Raw genomic sequence first — 16,169 nt, forward strand, 5'->3', positions numbered from 1 at the left:
AATATGACATTTTGCAGACCTCCCATCTCATGTGTCATTGAATTAGGTCAAGTATCAGTAGTGAATCCTGGTATGGTATCCCAGAACCACATTTACACCAGAAATATATAAAATGAAAAAACAAATTGCAGGTACCATACAGTAGGAGTAAGTTATGTAGATAGAAATACGTCACTACATTATGAAAGCCCATTTCTGCGAATGAATCAAATTGAAATGCCCCTAATTGTGAATTTTATTCCTCGCATGTGCAACTCTATCTCAGAACTCTGAGATCTTTTTTTTTTTAAATACATTGTTTTGAAGAAAACCATCTGAATTCGTAAAATGAAATGTGTAAATATATAGTTTTTCCATAACATACATGTAAGCTATCACTATACCACCAATTATGTTTTCATGAACACAATTCAACTTCAACATCAAGCCATCAGAGAATCCTACCAAAACCAGTGATCAACCCAAATTGTTCAATTGGTAATTCAAAAGAGGCCAAGCCATGTTACAAAACATTAACAGGCTTGAATTTCAACCAAGTGTGTCTATCATTATCAATACATTTTGATTCAATGCTAGAGCAAATAAAAATGTTTGACTAGCATGAAGGGTTTTCAGATAATGCAATTGTTCTTTTTTAGCATAATCTGTGTCCACAAATGCATCAGTATGGGAAATACATATAATATGGGGAAATTTGTTCTCAGTGAAGCCCCCCATATGTTTCGCTCAGAGAAATAATTGTGTGCACAATTTAGACAACTGTCCAAGACAATGTAAATACAATTTTATTATAGAGTGGATTTGTGAACAAATAAACATGGCACATGTATACTTTATAAATGAAAAAAGTTTTATTTGTTAGTGCTGTGTGTAATTGAATGCTACATACATACAGATAATCTTAGCATGAATGTACACATACTGTACGTCGGCACAATGTTTTTTTTTCCTTTTTCCTTTTTTAACTACATCATTCACATAACTACAGTACAATTTGAAAAAGCTATAAGAGGCACCAGTGCCATGAGGGGAGCAGCACTGGTTCCCAGGGACAGAATACAGGAACTAACACAGCAAGCATGCAGAGCGCAAGAGAGACCAGGGTCTGAGAGGCAAATGGGGGAAAACCGTTAAAATAAAATGTCAGATTTGTTCAGGTTACGTGACATTGAATGGTAGGCAGCTACACTTTAACATCACCAATAAAAGCCATAGCTCACTCTGAGGGTGGATTATATAATTTGTGCTTAAATAAGGGACATTCCCACCCTTGACACCCAAAATTGCCCATTGGTCACATTGGATTTATCAGGACTTCTCAACCCAGATCCATTACGGTCCAAAACTATACTTTTACAAAACACCTACTGAGCGCTGTCGGTAGGTCAGTATCTCACCAATCAATAGTCTGATTAAACGTGATAATGTCCCATTCAGTGCATTGACAGCATCTGAAATGGGTGCCAATTTTGGTGCTGATAATCCATCCAGTAATTTGGCATTAAAAAGCAGAAATCATTAGCTTACATTGCCCCCCCAACTAGAGCAGCAGGTATAAGGTTGAACATGAATACATATAAAACAGATGGGCTAAATAAGTGAATTTGTCCACTTTGTCTTCAGCCTCCCCTAAGGCCCTGGTCTCTCCTTCCAAGAATAGATATATTTGTATAGATTTAAGGACTATTAATAAAAAAAAAAGAATATAAACAGAAATGTGAAAACATAAAAAATATACAGTACTTTCTCTCACTTAACTTCCCAACTGTTCTGATATTATTTAATGCCGGATTAAGGAAACAGACTAAAAGACTACTGTCTGACCTTTTCATTGTAATGAAGGTGGACAAAGGCAGATGAGGAAGAGGAGAGCTACCTAAAATGCAGACAGAGGCATCAGTGTCCCATTTTAAGGCAATAAAATAAAATAACAGAATGACAAGTTACTTTTTGCTGCCTACTTTGTTTTTTATAAAACACATTTCAATACTGCACTCAAACCAGGATTGACATACACCATTAAACAGGATGAAAAAACAGCTGTTGAAAACCCCCACTTGCTTAAGTAATAAAACATAACAGAAGGATTAATGAACATCACTGCCAACGTGTTCCAGTTGGCACTCCAGGCTTCTTGAGGTCTAAACTAGAACGTTGTTAAACCCAAAGTGGTGGGCATCCCTAATGCTGGTGCAGGCCACCTCAACAAACGTAATACTAAGCTGAACACCACATTAGTGCGAACTCTTTACAATTAAAAAAAAAAAAAGTGGAAAAAGCAGTCTTTACAAAACAAAAAACTAAAACATATCTGCACATAAGATGCAGGATGACCCTGCAGAACACAGATGGCGGAAAGGGTTAGTGAAAAAAAAAAAAAAAAAAAGCTGTGTAAAACCTGGTGAAACGGTTTACAGTTCTAATACAACTCAGTCTGGATTTCCCTGTTTGACAGAATTCCATGTTCATTCCTCGCTCTCCACCACAGAAAAGTAGAGCAGCAAGCACACAGAAAGGGTGCTCTTTTAGAATACCCTGCAACATACCAATACAATCACTACTTGGGACTACAAAAACATAAAATAAAAACATTTGTCAAAACGTTCCACATGTTAAAAATTAGCATGAATATAAAAAAGGTCAATAAATGCAGGTTTTTTGTTTCCAATTCAACGGATTAGCATACTCAACTCACACATCCATATTATGTAGAGGCTGAAAGAGAAAGTGTAATGATCAAACTCAATACACATAGCCTAACAGCACTGATCTCTGCAGATATATGACAGGTTAATTAGTGTGAAATATATATTTTTATATAAGTCTTTAGTGATGAGTGAGATTGATGTTAACAGTTAACCGTACATTTTTTTAATGACAAGAACTTCGGCTGGTTGGTTAGTCTAGTCTCCACACCTTTGGAATCGGGTGTTGCTTCATACTGGTATTTTGGTAAAAACTAGATGCCACAGTCATTGCCCACATCAACATCCACATACACTCACAAACATTGTATCATAACTATTTCACAAAAGCACAATACAGCCCCTTTCCCCCTCATGTGATAATAGAAAACAACAAAACACTTCTAAACTGTGGGCCATACTGGGTACTTCATCATACATAAAAAGCATAAAAATACTAAAGCACGCAGGGGTGAGAAGGAAGGTAGGTCAAGGGGAGTCCATTTTGTTTGAATGTATACACCGTTTCGGTACAACTGGAGGGATGTGAAACCAAAAACCTTTTCAGACACCCTCCACATAACCAAAGGAAACACATACAATGTGTGTTACAGGTTTGTTTGGGATCCTAAAAGCGAGAGTCCGTCAGCACTGGGGACACTGAAGGAGGGTGAAGACAGGGGGGTAATAAAAATAGACGAGTAGTACAAAGCAGAAAGAGAGATGGAAAAAAGGGACAGATTTTTTTTTTAATCCCCCCTTCACCCCACCCCCCGTTAGGAATAGTCACAACAGTCTCAGGTAGGCCTGGTCAGTTTAGGTAGATGTGGCTCCACCATGATTCCCCTCCCACTAAATTCTTTTACAAATGTATTTACAAAACACAACAATGGTTGGTTTCGTCATCCAGACAATATAACAGAGGTCGATCGATATGGGGAAGTCCATTGTGAATGCAAGTCGATAAACCCGTGTTATGGCAGCTGCTTTTGTACAAAACAGTCAGACTTGGTTGGCAGTAAGTATGATTCATAACAGAGTTTGTTGCCCCTTTAAATTCAAACCTCATCTGCATCAACTGTCTGATGGTTGGTGCTGAGGAAAGGGGGAGGTAACAGGCTTGAGAAGATGATGTGTATAAGAAAAGGAGGGATGCAGTCAGGAAGGAGATGGGAGGAATAGATCATTAGGGGAAAAGGGGGGCGGGTATTAGCCTTCAGGCAGGGTAGTCGAGCATGGAGGACTTGACACATAACCGTGTCCACGGATTAGCAACAGACAGGCCTGTCCGAGTAGGGAAAAAGTCAGGGTGAGGGACAAACCTGCAAGGCAAAGGTGGATACAGGGTTTTGGGGACAGCATGGTCTATTTTACGGAAACTTATTCCAAAGCTGGGAGGAAGAATTGGGCCTATATGCAAGGGGCCACGGGATATCCCCCTCCCTCAGCGGTGTGCTGCACAGTGTGATCCTGCAAAGAACCTAGGTCGCTGAAACGTTCACCGCACCACACGCACTTAAACTGGCCCTCTCTGGCGTGGGTGTTCTGGTGCTTGATCTGGTGCTCTCGCTGCTTGAAGCCCTTGTTGCAGTTAGCACACTTGTAGGGTTTCTCCCCCGAGTGCACACGTCGGTGGCGGTTCAGGTCAGAGGAGTACTTGAAGCGCTTTTCGCATTCAGGACACTTGAGCGGCTTTTCGCGTGTCGGGTCACATCGATGCTGGACGAACTCTGATGATGACAGGAAGCGGCGGTCACAGAGCGAACACTTCAGCGGCTTCTCCTGGCAGTGAGAGTTCTGATGCCGCTGCAACGTCGAGCTCTTCTTGTAGCCCTTCCCACACACGTCGCACTTGTACGGCTTGTCGGGTGAGTTGGAGGTCGACTCGCCGCACTTGTGTCTGAGCAGCTCGCCTGACTGGCTGAACTCTTTCTGGCAAGAGGCGCACTTGAACAGGTTGTCCATGCCATGGACATGTTGGTGGTAGAGCAAGTGAGAGGGCTGCATGAAGCCCTTGTCACATAGGTTGCACTTAAATGGCCGGTCAGAAGGGTCTTTGTGCGTGCGGCGGTGTCGGACCAGTGCATATTGTTGTTTGAAGCTCATCTGACACTCGTCACAGTGGAAGGGCCGCTCCTCTGAGTGTGTGCGCTCGTGCTGCCGCAGGTCAGACGGGCGTTTGAAGCCCTTGCCACAGGTGGCACATCGGAAGGGGCGGGCACCTTGCGGGTGGCAGGGATGGTGAAGAAGTTCAGATGACTCCTTGAAGTGCAACTCACACAGGTTGCATTTGAACAGGTGCTCCCCGGAGTGCGCGTACATGTGGCGCACCAGGTGGGAGCGGTGTTTGAAGCTCTTCTCACACACGGCACACTTGAAGGGGCGTTCATTGCTGTGCGTGCGCTGGTGGTGCGCTAGATGAGACGACTGACTGAAAGATTTGTCGCAGGTGTCACATTTAAACGGCTTTTCTCCTGTGTGCACCCGCTCGTGTCGCGTCAGTTCTGACAGGTGCTTAAAACCCTTCTGACAGATGGAGCACTTGTATGGTCGGTCTCTGGCCGAGGGAAAGGGTAGTATGGACCCACTGCCGCTGGCTGTTGCTCGCTCGTCGCTGTTTGACTGCTGGGGATTTGTAGAGGACGTGGGCGTAGCACTGCCAGAGGATCCGGGTCGGTAGGTCTTTTCACAGATGGAGCATTTCATTGGATTGGTGCTGTTATGGGACGTGTGGTGCTGGGCCAGAGAGGTGAGCAGAGAGAAGCCCATCTTGCATACCCCACATACAAATGGCTTCTGCTCTACTTGAACACACTGGTGCTCCAGCAAGTCGGTGGCCTGGTGGAAGATCTTCATGCACTGGGTGCATTGAAAAGACCGGTCCTGACTGACAATGCACTGGTGCTCATGCGGGTTTGCCAGATGGGAGATATCATGCCCACACGCTCCACACTTGTGGCCTCCCTCTGCCGCTACTTGCAAGGTCGCCTGCTGAGCCTGAGCAGGGTGCTGCTGCTGACTGTGTCCTCCATGCTGGCCAGCATGCTGACCGTGTTGGCTGTGCTGGGTCTGCACTTGTTGCACTGGGTCTGGCTGCAGCACAATGCCATACACGGCACAGCCCAACGCATTCTCAGCACCTGGCGGGATCGTATGAACAACCTGAGGCGGAGCAACAGCATGTTGCTGCCAGGCCTCCGACATGCGGGCTCTGGTGTAGGGATTCAGGTTGGCAATTGGCACGTCCCAACTAGGGTGAGAAGAGAATGGGAGAGAGAGCTTCAAGATGAGAAGATCTCACTCTGCCATTTCTGTGAGTTGTGCTGAAGAACTGAAAGAGGTGCACGTTGAGGGCTGTGACTGAGAATTCAACAACTGAAACTGCAATGCACAGGGGACAACTGTGTAGAGGTTGGATGTGTGGCCAGGCTTGGAGGGAAATCCACTGCTTTCACTTCTGTTCTCCGTCTTCAAACGATAGCTGTATGGGGAAATTGACCAGACAGAGCAACCGTAAGTCAGCACATCAATGTTCAAAAAGTAGTAATTCAGTAAGAAGCCATGAAAGTGGTTTGGGTGTTGCACCCAGTGCCCCAATGTCACATGACAGCTCATACATACAACAAAATGATTGCGATAATGTGGATATAAATATTTCAGATCTCTGGGAGAGCCACTAGGATAAACCAGATGTTCAATCAGCCTATACGTTAACTGAGTAAACCAAGTAATGCCCAGGAAAGTGAGGAAACCATGATCATTATCTCTGCCAAACCGGAAGACCAAGAAGTGGAGATTTAGTTTTTGCCCCCACAGTGAAATAACACGGATTACAAGTCCGTAAATACACAATATTTTCGAGCTGCGTTCGCTTCCAGCGTTCGCGCGTCTTACTTGTCTCAGATGCTGCTGGACCGATAAAACTTTCATGCACACTGTCAGCAGCTAAGCCAAGGAAGACACACCACACAACCCCATTTTTTTCCTAATTGGCCTCATGGTGGCGCTATACCGGCAGACCGCTGTACGTTTTGGACTATAACTCTATAAACTCACACAAATCATTACACATTAGCTATGGATTACTCAGATTTCTCAAAATAGGTACAAATGATCAGGGGAGTCCTATAGATAGATAGACCTTTATTGATTTTATGGGGTAAAATCCGTACCTTTTGCCTGTAATTAATCTCTCAAGCACCACTGCCTTAAACATGTAATGTTAATAGGAACAAACACAGAAGCCGCCGGGAGGAGGAGGACTAAGAAAGGAGCCAAACAAGGTTCCTGTTTCAACACAAAAAAGGAGGTGGTGCCCCCAGAGGCAAAAACTAATTTACTGAATGGGTTCCCAGATTGGCCTGTAATTAGTTTTAAAAATTTGTGGGAGGAGACAATTTCTTACAAGAAATGCCATACACCATAAACACAATCTCCAATCAACCGCACACTGTAATCTATAGAGTACACCTCCAAAAACCCAAATGCTAATAATTGCACTGTATGTTGTATAACAGCTTTCTACCCCCATGGTCCTGGCCCTTGACTTGCACAGCCCCCGGAGCCCCGAGTAGGCCACCTGGCCTGGCGGAGATTTGCGCTCCAAGGAGCCCCTTTTTGGTTATCCTATTACTTTAGACTTATTAGTAGGCAACCCAACAGAACGAGCCAGAAATCATTGTGGGTCACACACAATTTAGAAAATAACCTAATGCTGGCGCATAGTTTATATTTGCTCAATAGCACCTCTGTGCGAACGAAAATAATATGAGTGAGATTTAGCATATTGATTATCAAAGAATCTGATTTATTCGCAAATCATTTGGAACGCTTCAGATCATCTACACACAGATTGCAGTAGAATCTGCTCATCATCTTCAAATTGCTGATCAGCGCCTCGGAGCGTCTGTGAGCATAATATCAAAAGGTATTCGATGAGCAGTTCTGTTGTGGGTAAAGCCCGGTACGACTCGGCAACATCCATCAACACTACGAGAACCACAGAGCTAACACTGGTTAGCATAGCAATAGCACCCCCTGCTAAACAATATACTGTGCATTCAGATTCACTGTTATAACAAGCTTTGATAAAGCCAGTTAAGCCACCTCTTTCCCGAAGCGTAAATGCCGAATGCTAAACGTTTTAAAGTGGGACGTGTGGAAGGAAGCGTCATTTGTGGAGCGAAGCGGGTTCTTCTTACGAGAGATAATAGTTAGCTGACTGGCTAAGCCAGCTAGCATTAGCCAACATCACAGCTATTAAAGCGAAGAGAAAATAGCGATCGCTAGCAAATTAGCACCCGGGAAATGAATGCAACGGACTCGTGCAAAGATTATGATCGTGACACGGTTTATAAGATGCATACCTCGAGAATTTACACAGGATGGTTTTAGTGTCTGGACATTTTCCCCTCCAAAATGTTGCAGTTCGTCGTATGGATGTAGCAAGGCCCCGAAACACGTCCCGTCCGTCCGTCCGGCGATTCCCTCCTCCTTCTTCTCGGTGTTGCCATGTCCGTTTATTTCTAAGCGACTTTGGGCTTCTTTTTCTGTAAAGTTGCTTGTAAAAATTGGGGTAACAGGATATGTGGGCACTAGAGACATCTGGGCACCTCGATGTAAAATTGTCTATTTTGTCCAAAATGTAAAAAAAAAGTATTTGGAAAATGTTTTAAAGTAAAGTGTTCATGATTAGAACATGCTTAAACATTCGACTATTATTTCTACAAATGCTACAAAACCTGTATTTCCAGTCATTTTGGGCAAACAGGAAGTTAATAAATTTAAGTCTGATAATGATGGACAGCCGTGCATGTTCACATCATGTATACTTTACATTACTTAAGACCGTTTCCCAAATATATAACATTTTGGACAAATTAACCAATTTTACATCGATCGAGGTGCCCAGATGTCCCTAGTGCCCACCCATCCTGTTACCAAAATGGGTAGTTGCAGGTTGTGGTTTTGGGGGCTTGTTTCTAAAGTGTACTTGCTTATTTATGCTCACTTAATGTTTTTATGGGGGGCTGCAGGGGGCATTTGTGTTTCAAAAAAAATATTCCAAATATTCCACATTTTATTGCAAGAGTTTTTGAAAATAGCAGATCTACAAGCTCGTTGTGAGCTTGTAGTTCGGCTATTTTCAAATAGCCGACGCATAGGTTTAAAGTGCTGATGTCATGTGACCTAAAGTTGCTTCTTTTGGGCTTGTTTTCCTAGACTTGGTTGCTTATTTCTCTCTCAAAACCTGGCAACACTGTTTCACATCCACAGACGGTTCTGGGATGTTGTATTGTTCTGTGGCTCCAGGTCCTAAAATATTTAAAAAAAATGTTACAGTAATGTTCCGGATCAGTCTGCCAAAGGCGACCGTTTTACATGAACAGTTGTTTCAGGGCCATGCAATGCATTTCGGCTGCAAGAACAGAGTACGATAATCTTTTGCAATATTATCGGCTAGCTGAGTAGCGTTGCCAAATTTTGCGAGAGAAACAAGCAACCAGGTATAGGAGCAACTAAGAAGCAACTACAGGCCAAGAAGCAACTACTAGGCCATATGAGCACTTTAACCTATTATATGCATCGGCTATTTGTAAATATTCGATCTACAAGGGTATTTTAAAAAACTATTCCAATAAAATGTGGAATATTTGGAACAGTTTTGAAACATTCTAACATCACAAATGCTCCCTGGCACAACACAATTTCATTAAAATATTTGAGAACCACTGGTTTAAATAAAAAAAATTGGAAGCAAGCTTATGTAAGAAACGACAAGCCCATTAAACCGCAACCACCAATATTTTATAAGCAACTTTACAGAAAAAGAAGCCCAATATCGCTTATAATAAGCCGACATGGCAACACTGGAGCTGAGCCGTTGCCCGGGCACGGGAACATGAATAAAACAAGAGCGACTTGTACTTGGCTGCGCACCGGTGTCGCGCATCGAAAACAGGAGATCTACAAGTTCACGTGGCCTAGCAGCCAAGAAGCCCTGTGAGCTTGTAGATCTGCTATTTTCGCTGCGCGACACTGGTGCGCAACTAAGTATATACCACCGTTTAATTGGCATGCTCACAACACACCCCGGAACTTACAAGGGTGGCTTTTCATCAACAACTCATATAACACAAACACAAAAATAACACCATTTTACAGTGAAATATTGTATATAATTGTGTAATTCTTTAAATATACATATATTTTATACGCAAAAAAAATTCTATATATAAAAAAACATTAATTGTCCGTTGATAACTTGATAAAAAAGACAGTTAAATAAGCTGGACACTGTACTGTCTGGTTGTAAACGATGCACAACATATTTACACGACTGGGAAATGGAAGAAAATTGGTGTAAATTAAATATGTTCAGCCAGCGTATACTTTGACTGTCATTTTTGTGTCTAAATCTAAAATAGGCAAACAGTGGAGTTTGGTTAGCCTGGTAAACCCTCCCTCCGGAAATCTCATTTGTAATTTATTCAAGTGGAACCAGTGTTGCCATGTCCGTTTATTATAAGCTTTGGGCTAGTTTTTTAAGTCTTTGTTGCTTATTTTGGCTCGTTTTCTTGTTAAACCAGTGGTTCTTAAACATTTTCATGGCAAGGACCCCCAGATTAATATCTATTTTATATTTTGTCCATCCGCAGACTCCCCCCCCCCCCATCTGAAAATAATGTTGTGCCTGGGACCCCTGTACCAGATTTGTGTTGTTAAAATGTTTAAAAAACATTCCCAAAAGTACTAGATTTTTTATTTTTTTTAAATAGCAGATCTACAAGCTCACAGCAACGCGTTGTGAGCTTGTAGATTGGCTATTTTCAAATATCCGTAGCCCGTAGCCATAGTCGCTTCTTTTGGGATTGTTTTCATTTACCTGGTTGCTTGTTTCTCTCGAAAAAACTGGCAACACTGTGTGGAACTCATTAACGTGGTAGGTGTTGTTTCAGCAGGACATAAATGATCATGACAACAGGTTGTTTACATCGGAAGAGATACGTTTTAGTGACTGTCATTGGAAGCGACAATGCCCGCCACTGATTGGTCTACGGCGATAGAAGAACCACGTTTATTATTATTTTTTGTATATGCCACTCACTCACAAATATTTTTAAAATAATTTAATCTAGTTGATAATGTAATTCATGTTTAAATCCATAACATTGTTTGATACACCACAAAAGTCTGTTTGGCGAAATTGGCGATGTTGGTTGGCTATAGCAGCAGCTCTGAAGAGGAGAATGAAGTTGTGACTGTGAGTCGAGCGTCTGCTTCTCATGATAAAAGTAACAGACACGAAGGAACCTGTAGAAAGTCTGAAGAAGACGACGATGATGATGATGATGATGATGATGATCGGAGCTGCTCAGCGAGGAAGCGGCTCAAAACAGAAGAGGATCAGGCTCCTAAAACGAGGTGGGGTTAGTGGTTGACTTCTAGTCATAAGCATCTTCCTATAAATGTAGCCCTAGAATGTCTGTGATACATTTCATGTATTGGAATACATGAAATGTATGTAAGATCACAGACATTCTAGGGCTACAATACCCTCCATCATTGGTGGAAAAAGTACTCAAATGTTTTACTTAAGTAAAAGTATCAATACTGCAATAGAAATACTCTGTTACAAGTAAAAGTCCAGAATTCAAAATTTACTTGAGTAAAAGCACAAAAGTATTGGGATCAAAATATACTTAAAGTACCAAAAGTAGAAACGATAATATGCAGAATGTCCCATCTCACAAGTTTTGTATAAATGTATAAAAATCTTTTGAAAATAGCAGATCTACAATGCGACGCTTTGTGAGCTTGTAGATTGGCTATTTTCAAATGGCCAAAATGTATATAGGGCTGAAGTGGTTAATGCGTGTTTTGTAATAATAATCAAAATCTACACAGTAACTAGTAACTAAAGTTTTCAAATAATTATAGTGGAGTAAAAGTATAATATTTGCCTCTGAGATGTACCTCCTTCACAACCACGTCCCCACCCGTTCCCTCAGATCCAGCGATGCCAACCTCCTCAAATTCCCCACCAAAAAAACCAAGCACACCTGGGGTGATAGGGCATTTTCCGTTGCAGCACCCACCCTCTGGAACCCACTCCCACCTCACATCAAAACCGCCCCCACCCTTGCCGTGTTCAAAACCTCCCTCAAAACCCACCTCTTCAGAACTGCTTTTCCCACCTAGCCTGATCTCCTACCACCTTTTCAACTGCCATCCAAATTTGTTTTATTCCCTGGCCCTCTTCAGCCTTTTTAACTTTTTAACTTTTATTCTCTAGATTGATTCTCTTATTAAAGTTGTTTTGTTTTGTTTTGTTTTTATTTTGCTCTTCTTAGTTCTATGTAAAGCGTCTTTGAGTATTCAGAAAAGCGCTATATAAATCCCAGGTATTATTATTATTATTATTAGTGGAGTAGAAGTAAAAGTACTGAAAATTGGAAATACTCCATTAAAGTAAACATACCTCAAAATTGTACTTAAGTACAGTACTTGAGTATATTTACTTAGTTACTTTACACCACTGCCCTACATTGACGATGAAAACAGAAAAGTCCTATGTGATTGTATTCAACGACAATAAACTCACCAATATTGCACCTGTACGGATAGCCTGGGTTATCCTCTTTGTCTCTGTCAAGAAAGACTTTGTTTGAAAAACGTCCAACATCCATTCTGTTAATAAACTCTGTGCAGTCATGATTTCTTTCAAGTGTCTGAGTTTGGAAGCACTCGTTTTAAATCACTCCATGTCCTGCATATGTGCAATTTTGAAACGGGTTGTGTACGGGTGTGCGCAGGACGTTGAGTGATTTACAACAAGCGCTCCCAAGTTCAAACTGAAACACTGCACGGAATCTATTAACATAAGTTGGTTCATAATATGTCAACGGTGGATTTTTTTGCAAACAAAGTCTTGACAGAGACGTAGATGCTAACCCAAGCTATCCGTACAGGTGTGTGTGTGTGTGTGTGTGTGTGTGTGTGTGTGTGTGTGTGTGTGTGTGTGTGTGTGTGTGTGTGTGTGTGTGTGTGTGTGTGTGTGTGTGTGTGTGTGTGTGTGTGTGTGTGTGTGTGTGTGTGTGTGTGTGTGTGTGTGTGTGAGATTATTAAAGTCATCACTGTCTGTAATGCACCAACTCTGGGTAGAAGACAAAGGGTCTGATCACGTAACCTCAAAGTCAACTCAGACCTATTTACCAAAGTGGATTGGCTTAGTATCATAACTATCTTACGTTGATAGATTTAATGGACTAATCTCATTGAGCTGTCATTCCTTCAGGCTGCCCGTCCCCATGTCCCTCCTGGCCATGTTCCCTGATGAGGAGGACAGACAGACTGAAGACAGCTCCTGTCATGGTGGACGACTCCGCTCCTTCAAACATGAAAGAGGGAACTGGGCTACCTATGTCTATTTCCCATGTAAGCAGATGTATACGCTGTTTGACAGACACATACAAATGCACAATCAGTAACATGCATAAGGCACATTCATAGAATTGTGCTGAACATTATCAGCTTGACACTGCCTCTATCTCCATTTCTCTTCTCTGAATGTTATTTTCAAGAGATGGGGAATTTTTGATTCAAGATGGAAGACAGAAAATGTTTCCATTTTATGGCAACACAAACGAAAAATGCACCCTAGTGTAGGCAATCTTTGTAGTATGTCTCTCTCTGTAGCGATTTACATGGCTATCTCTCTTTATCAGACTTTCCAGATGAGGAGTTTATGAACCTGTTGGAGGAGATTTTGATGGTAGGAAAGACCCATGGAGTGGTTCTAACCAAACAGGAGGAGGTTCACCTCAGCCTGTCTCAGACAGTGGTGCTGAGACACCACTGGATCCAACCGTTTACAAAGAGTCTCAGGGAAGGCTTGGCCCACTGTAAAAAGTTGGTATCCCTACCCATCATATGTGGAGTTGTTTGTTCTGATTTAAAATGGGATGGTTGGAAACTAAATTGATGTTTTTTCTGAATTAATTTGTAATTAATTAAATGTATTAAAAAGATACTTATTTGTTCAAATGTTCACAACTACTAGTCATGTAGCAAATAGGAAATTGCATTACTGACTGCGAAATGTAATTTTATTTCATGTGTGTGTCTGTGCGTATGTGGGGGGGGGGTAATAAATCAATCAAATCAAATCACACAGATGTTAATTATGTCAAAATTCCTTCTCTAATAGCAAATGTTTATGATTGTGGTTGCTAGGTTTGTGTGCTCAGCAGGACGCCTGAAAGTCTATTGCAATGCTGAGAGGACAAGGTACAGTCAAGGCATTTTTTTTACTATCTATACAGAGTAGCCTCATCCTGTTACTATACCATCATTTGTCTAACTAAACGACTTACTTACTGGATGAATAAGAACCTGGCTAGCTGTATGACACCTGTCTCTGCTCTATATTCTCTTTATTTATTTACTTATTTAGAGAGTATTTGTTCTTTTAAAAATGTCTCCCAAATTGAGTTGCCAGTTCCTCCCAGCTTATTAGTTCTTGTTACTGCCAAACCCTACTGTTGGTTTTGGAGAGGGTGTAGCCCACATGTCTCCTCTGGTACACATGGAGTCAGCATCCACTTCTTTTCACCTGACAGCAACAAGTTTCACCTGGAGGGCGCTATGCGTGCAGAGGAACAGTTCCCTGTCTGTGTTGTATGTTTGATTCTCTTGTCTACAGACGATGTTTGTGTAATCTTTCTGCTTCTCTTTCTGTCTGTCCTGCACCTTTTTTATAGGACATTTTTGGGGATGGAAGTGTCTACTGCACATACCCAGTTGTTAGAACTGGTCAGAGTGGTGGACATAACTATGAAAGAGTTCCGCCTGGACACCTTTTACAAGGTAACTGATCACCTCATCTCAACCAGGCTTAACAATTGTGTTACCCGTTATAGTAAGTGAAGCATCTGAATAATTGATGTAATTTTGTCTCCTAGACATTCACACCAATATTAAAAATGTTTTGTTCGAAAAAGTAGGTAATCACAGCTAGCTAAAAGTGATAAGTTCTGTCAAATAATACAAGATAATACTAATACTTTTTTGCACTCTCTCTTTCTTTTTTTGATCTTTTTACTCTTATGTACCTGTACACAAGATGTAACCATAAAGCACAACCTTGAACCTTAAACCTTGAGCATATTGATATAATCTGTGATGTGATTCAATCCAATGTGCGGACTAGCCAATAGACTAATAGACTACAATAATCTGATTATTTTTTGCAACCAAATTCTTAAAGGTGCCCTACTTTCTTTCCCTCCCTTTCTCTTAGAATCCTTCTTTCCATGTGAGTCTGGCCTGGTGTGTTGGAGACTTGACAGAGCAGATTAAAGAGTGTCTGCAAGAACTGCAGGTACTGTGACCTCTTAGTTGTCTTTCTAATTAATATGCTCACCTGGATCTAGTCTGGACCTGCTGTAGTGATGAATGGCAAACAACTGACCTCAGTACCATTACATCTTTCTTCCTAAACCGACAGTCCTAAAATTACAGTAATAGTAATGGGCTAGAAGCAGGTTTCTGCCCTTATCTCAGTCTTGTCTCAGGTTCTCTAGACCTCATTGTCTTGGACATGGTCATCCTGTCATGTCAAAGAAAATTATGATATAATCCATGTTCCTTCCTGCATAATGTGGAAAACAGCCTGATGATCATTACACTAACCATTGAAATCAAAATGTTTATAATCATAAATAAATTTGACCCCATCCTTGTTTTCTTCAGTGTTTACTTGTTCTTAAGTAGAGCACATCCTGGCTTGTCTTAACCTCAATCAAAACAAGCTACATTATACACACATCTGCACAACCTAGTATACTGTACATAAATACAGTTTACAGTTTACAGATTTATTGTCGGTAACGACACGTTTCTTTTTTCTATTCAGACGTTAGTTGATGACCACGAGGAAGGACCCTTCCTACTGAGGTTGGACTGTCAGGAGCTGCGCTGCAGAGCGGGAAACAAGACTTTCAGCTTTCCTCTGAGCAACTCCCTTTAGAACCCGCCTTGTAGAACCAGAAGCCAGAATTGTGATCAGGGCAAAAATTTGAATCTTTTTTTATAATGGAACATATCCCTGGAAATCATTTTGTGTCCTAAAAAAAATCTAATCTATAATTAACACAAGTAACATTAAGACCTTGTAGAAACAGAACTCATCCATTCTCATATTCCCCTCTTATAACAGGTTATGCAGGAACCTCTTATAATGCTTCTTCTCCTCATGCATCTTTGATGTGCAACAGCCAAAGACAATCAAGTTTAAATCATTAACATTTCGAAGTTGGATATGGATGTTTTATTACGTTTCCAAATGTTTTTTCGACATATACAGTATATATATATCTATTTTTAAAATGATATACTTGTTACTTTCTTGTATAGAACCTGTACAGGCTATATTTTGACTTCAGAATAGTTGCATTTAAACCTTTACAAGCCTTACAACCGACA

At 41.3% G+C, this 16,169-nt stretch overlaps 2 protein-coding genes across 2 annotated transcripts; one reads left to right on the forward strand and one right to left on the reverse strand.

Moving 5' to 3' along the window:
• Positions 1–829: 829 nt before the first annotated feature.
• znf319b (zinc finger protein 319b) lies at positions 830–8,167 on the reverse strand. Its single transcript, XM_080436873.1, has 2 exons — positions 8,051–8,167; positions 830–6,165 (listed from the first exon to the last, which is right to left on the reverse strand). The coding sequence occupies exon 2, from the start codon at positions 5,886–5,888 to the stop codon at positions 4,095–4,097; it is 1,794 nt and encodes a 597-aa protein (XP_080292999.1). The 5' UTR covers positions 5,889–6,165; positions 8,051–8,167; the 3' UTR covers positions 830–4,094.
• A 2,471-nt stretch (positions 8,168–10,638) lies between these two features.
• On the forward strand, positions 10,639–16,167 carry usb1 (U6 snRNA biogenesis 1). Its single transcript, XM_080437372.1, has 7 exons — positions 10,639–11,108; positions 12,982–13,121; positions 13,412–13,595; positions 13,920–13,973; positions 14,447–14,552; positions 14,986–15,066; positions 15,601–16,167. The coding sequence occupies exons 1-7, from the start codon at positions 10,897–10,899 to the stop codon at positions 15,712–15,714; spliced, it is 891 nt and encodes a 296-aa protein (XP_080293498.1). The 5' UTR covers positions 10,639–10,896; the 3' UTR covers positions 15,715–16,167.
• The last annotated feature ends 2 nt before the right edge of the window (positions 16,168–16,169 follow it).

The sequence above is a fragment of the Gymnoscopelus braueri genome (genome assembly GCF_963280865.1).
Source record: "Gymnoscopelus braueri genome assembly, chromosome: 9".
NCBI lineage: Eukaryota > Metazoa > Chordata > Actinopteri > Myctophiformes > Myctophidae > Gymnoscopelus > Gymnoscopelus braueri.

Coding starts and splice junctions, on each gene's coding strand:
- znf319b (XM_080436873.1), bottom strand. CDS start 5,888: ATGTCGGAGGCCTGGCAGCAACATGCTGTTGCTCCGCCTCAGGTTGTT.
- usb1 (XM_080437372.1), top strand. CDS start 10,897: ATGTTGGTTGGCTATAGCAGCAGCTCTGAAGAGGAGAATGAAGTTGTG. Junction 11,109..12,981: donor GATCAGGCTCCTAAAACGAG/GTGGGGTTAGTG, acceptor TCATTCCTTCAG/GCTGCCCGTCCCCATGTCCC. Junction 14,553..14,985: donor GCCTGGACACCTTTTACAAG/GTAACTGATCAC, acceptor CCTTTCTCTTAG/AATCCTTCTTTCCATGTGAG.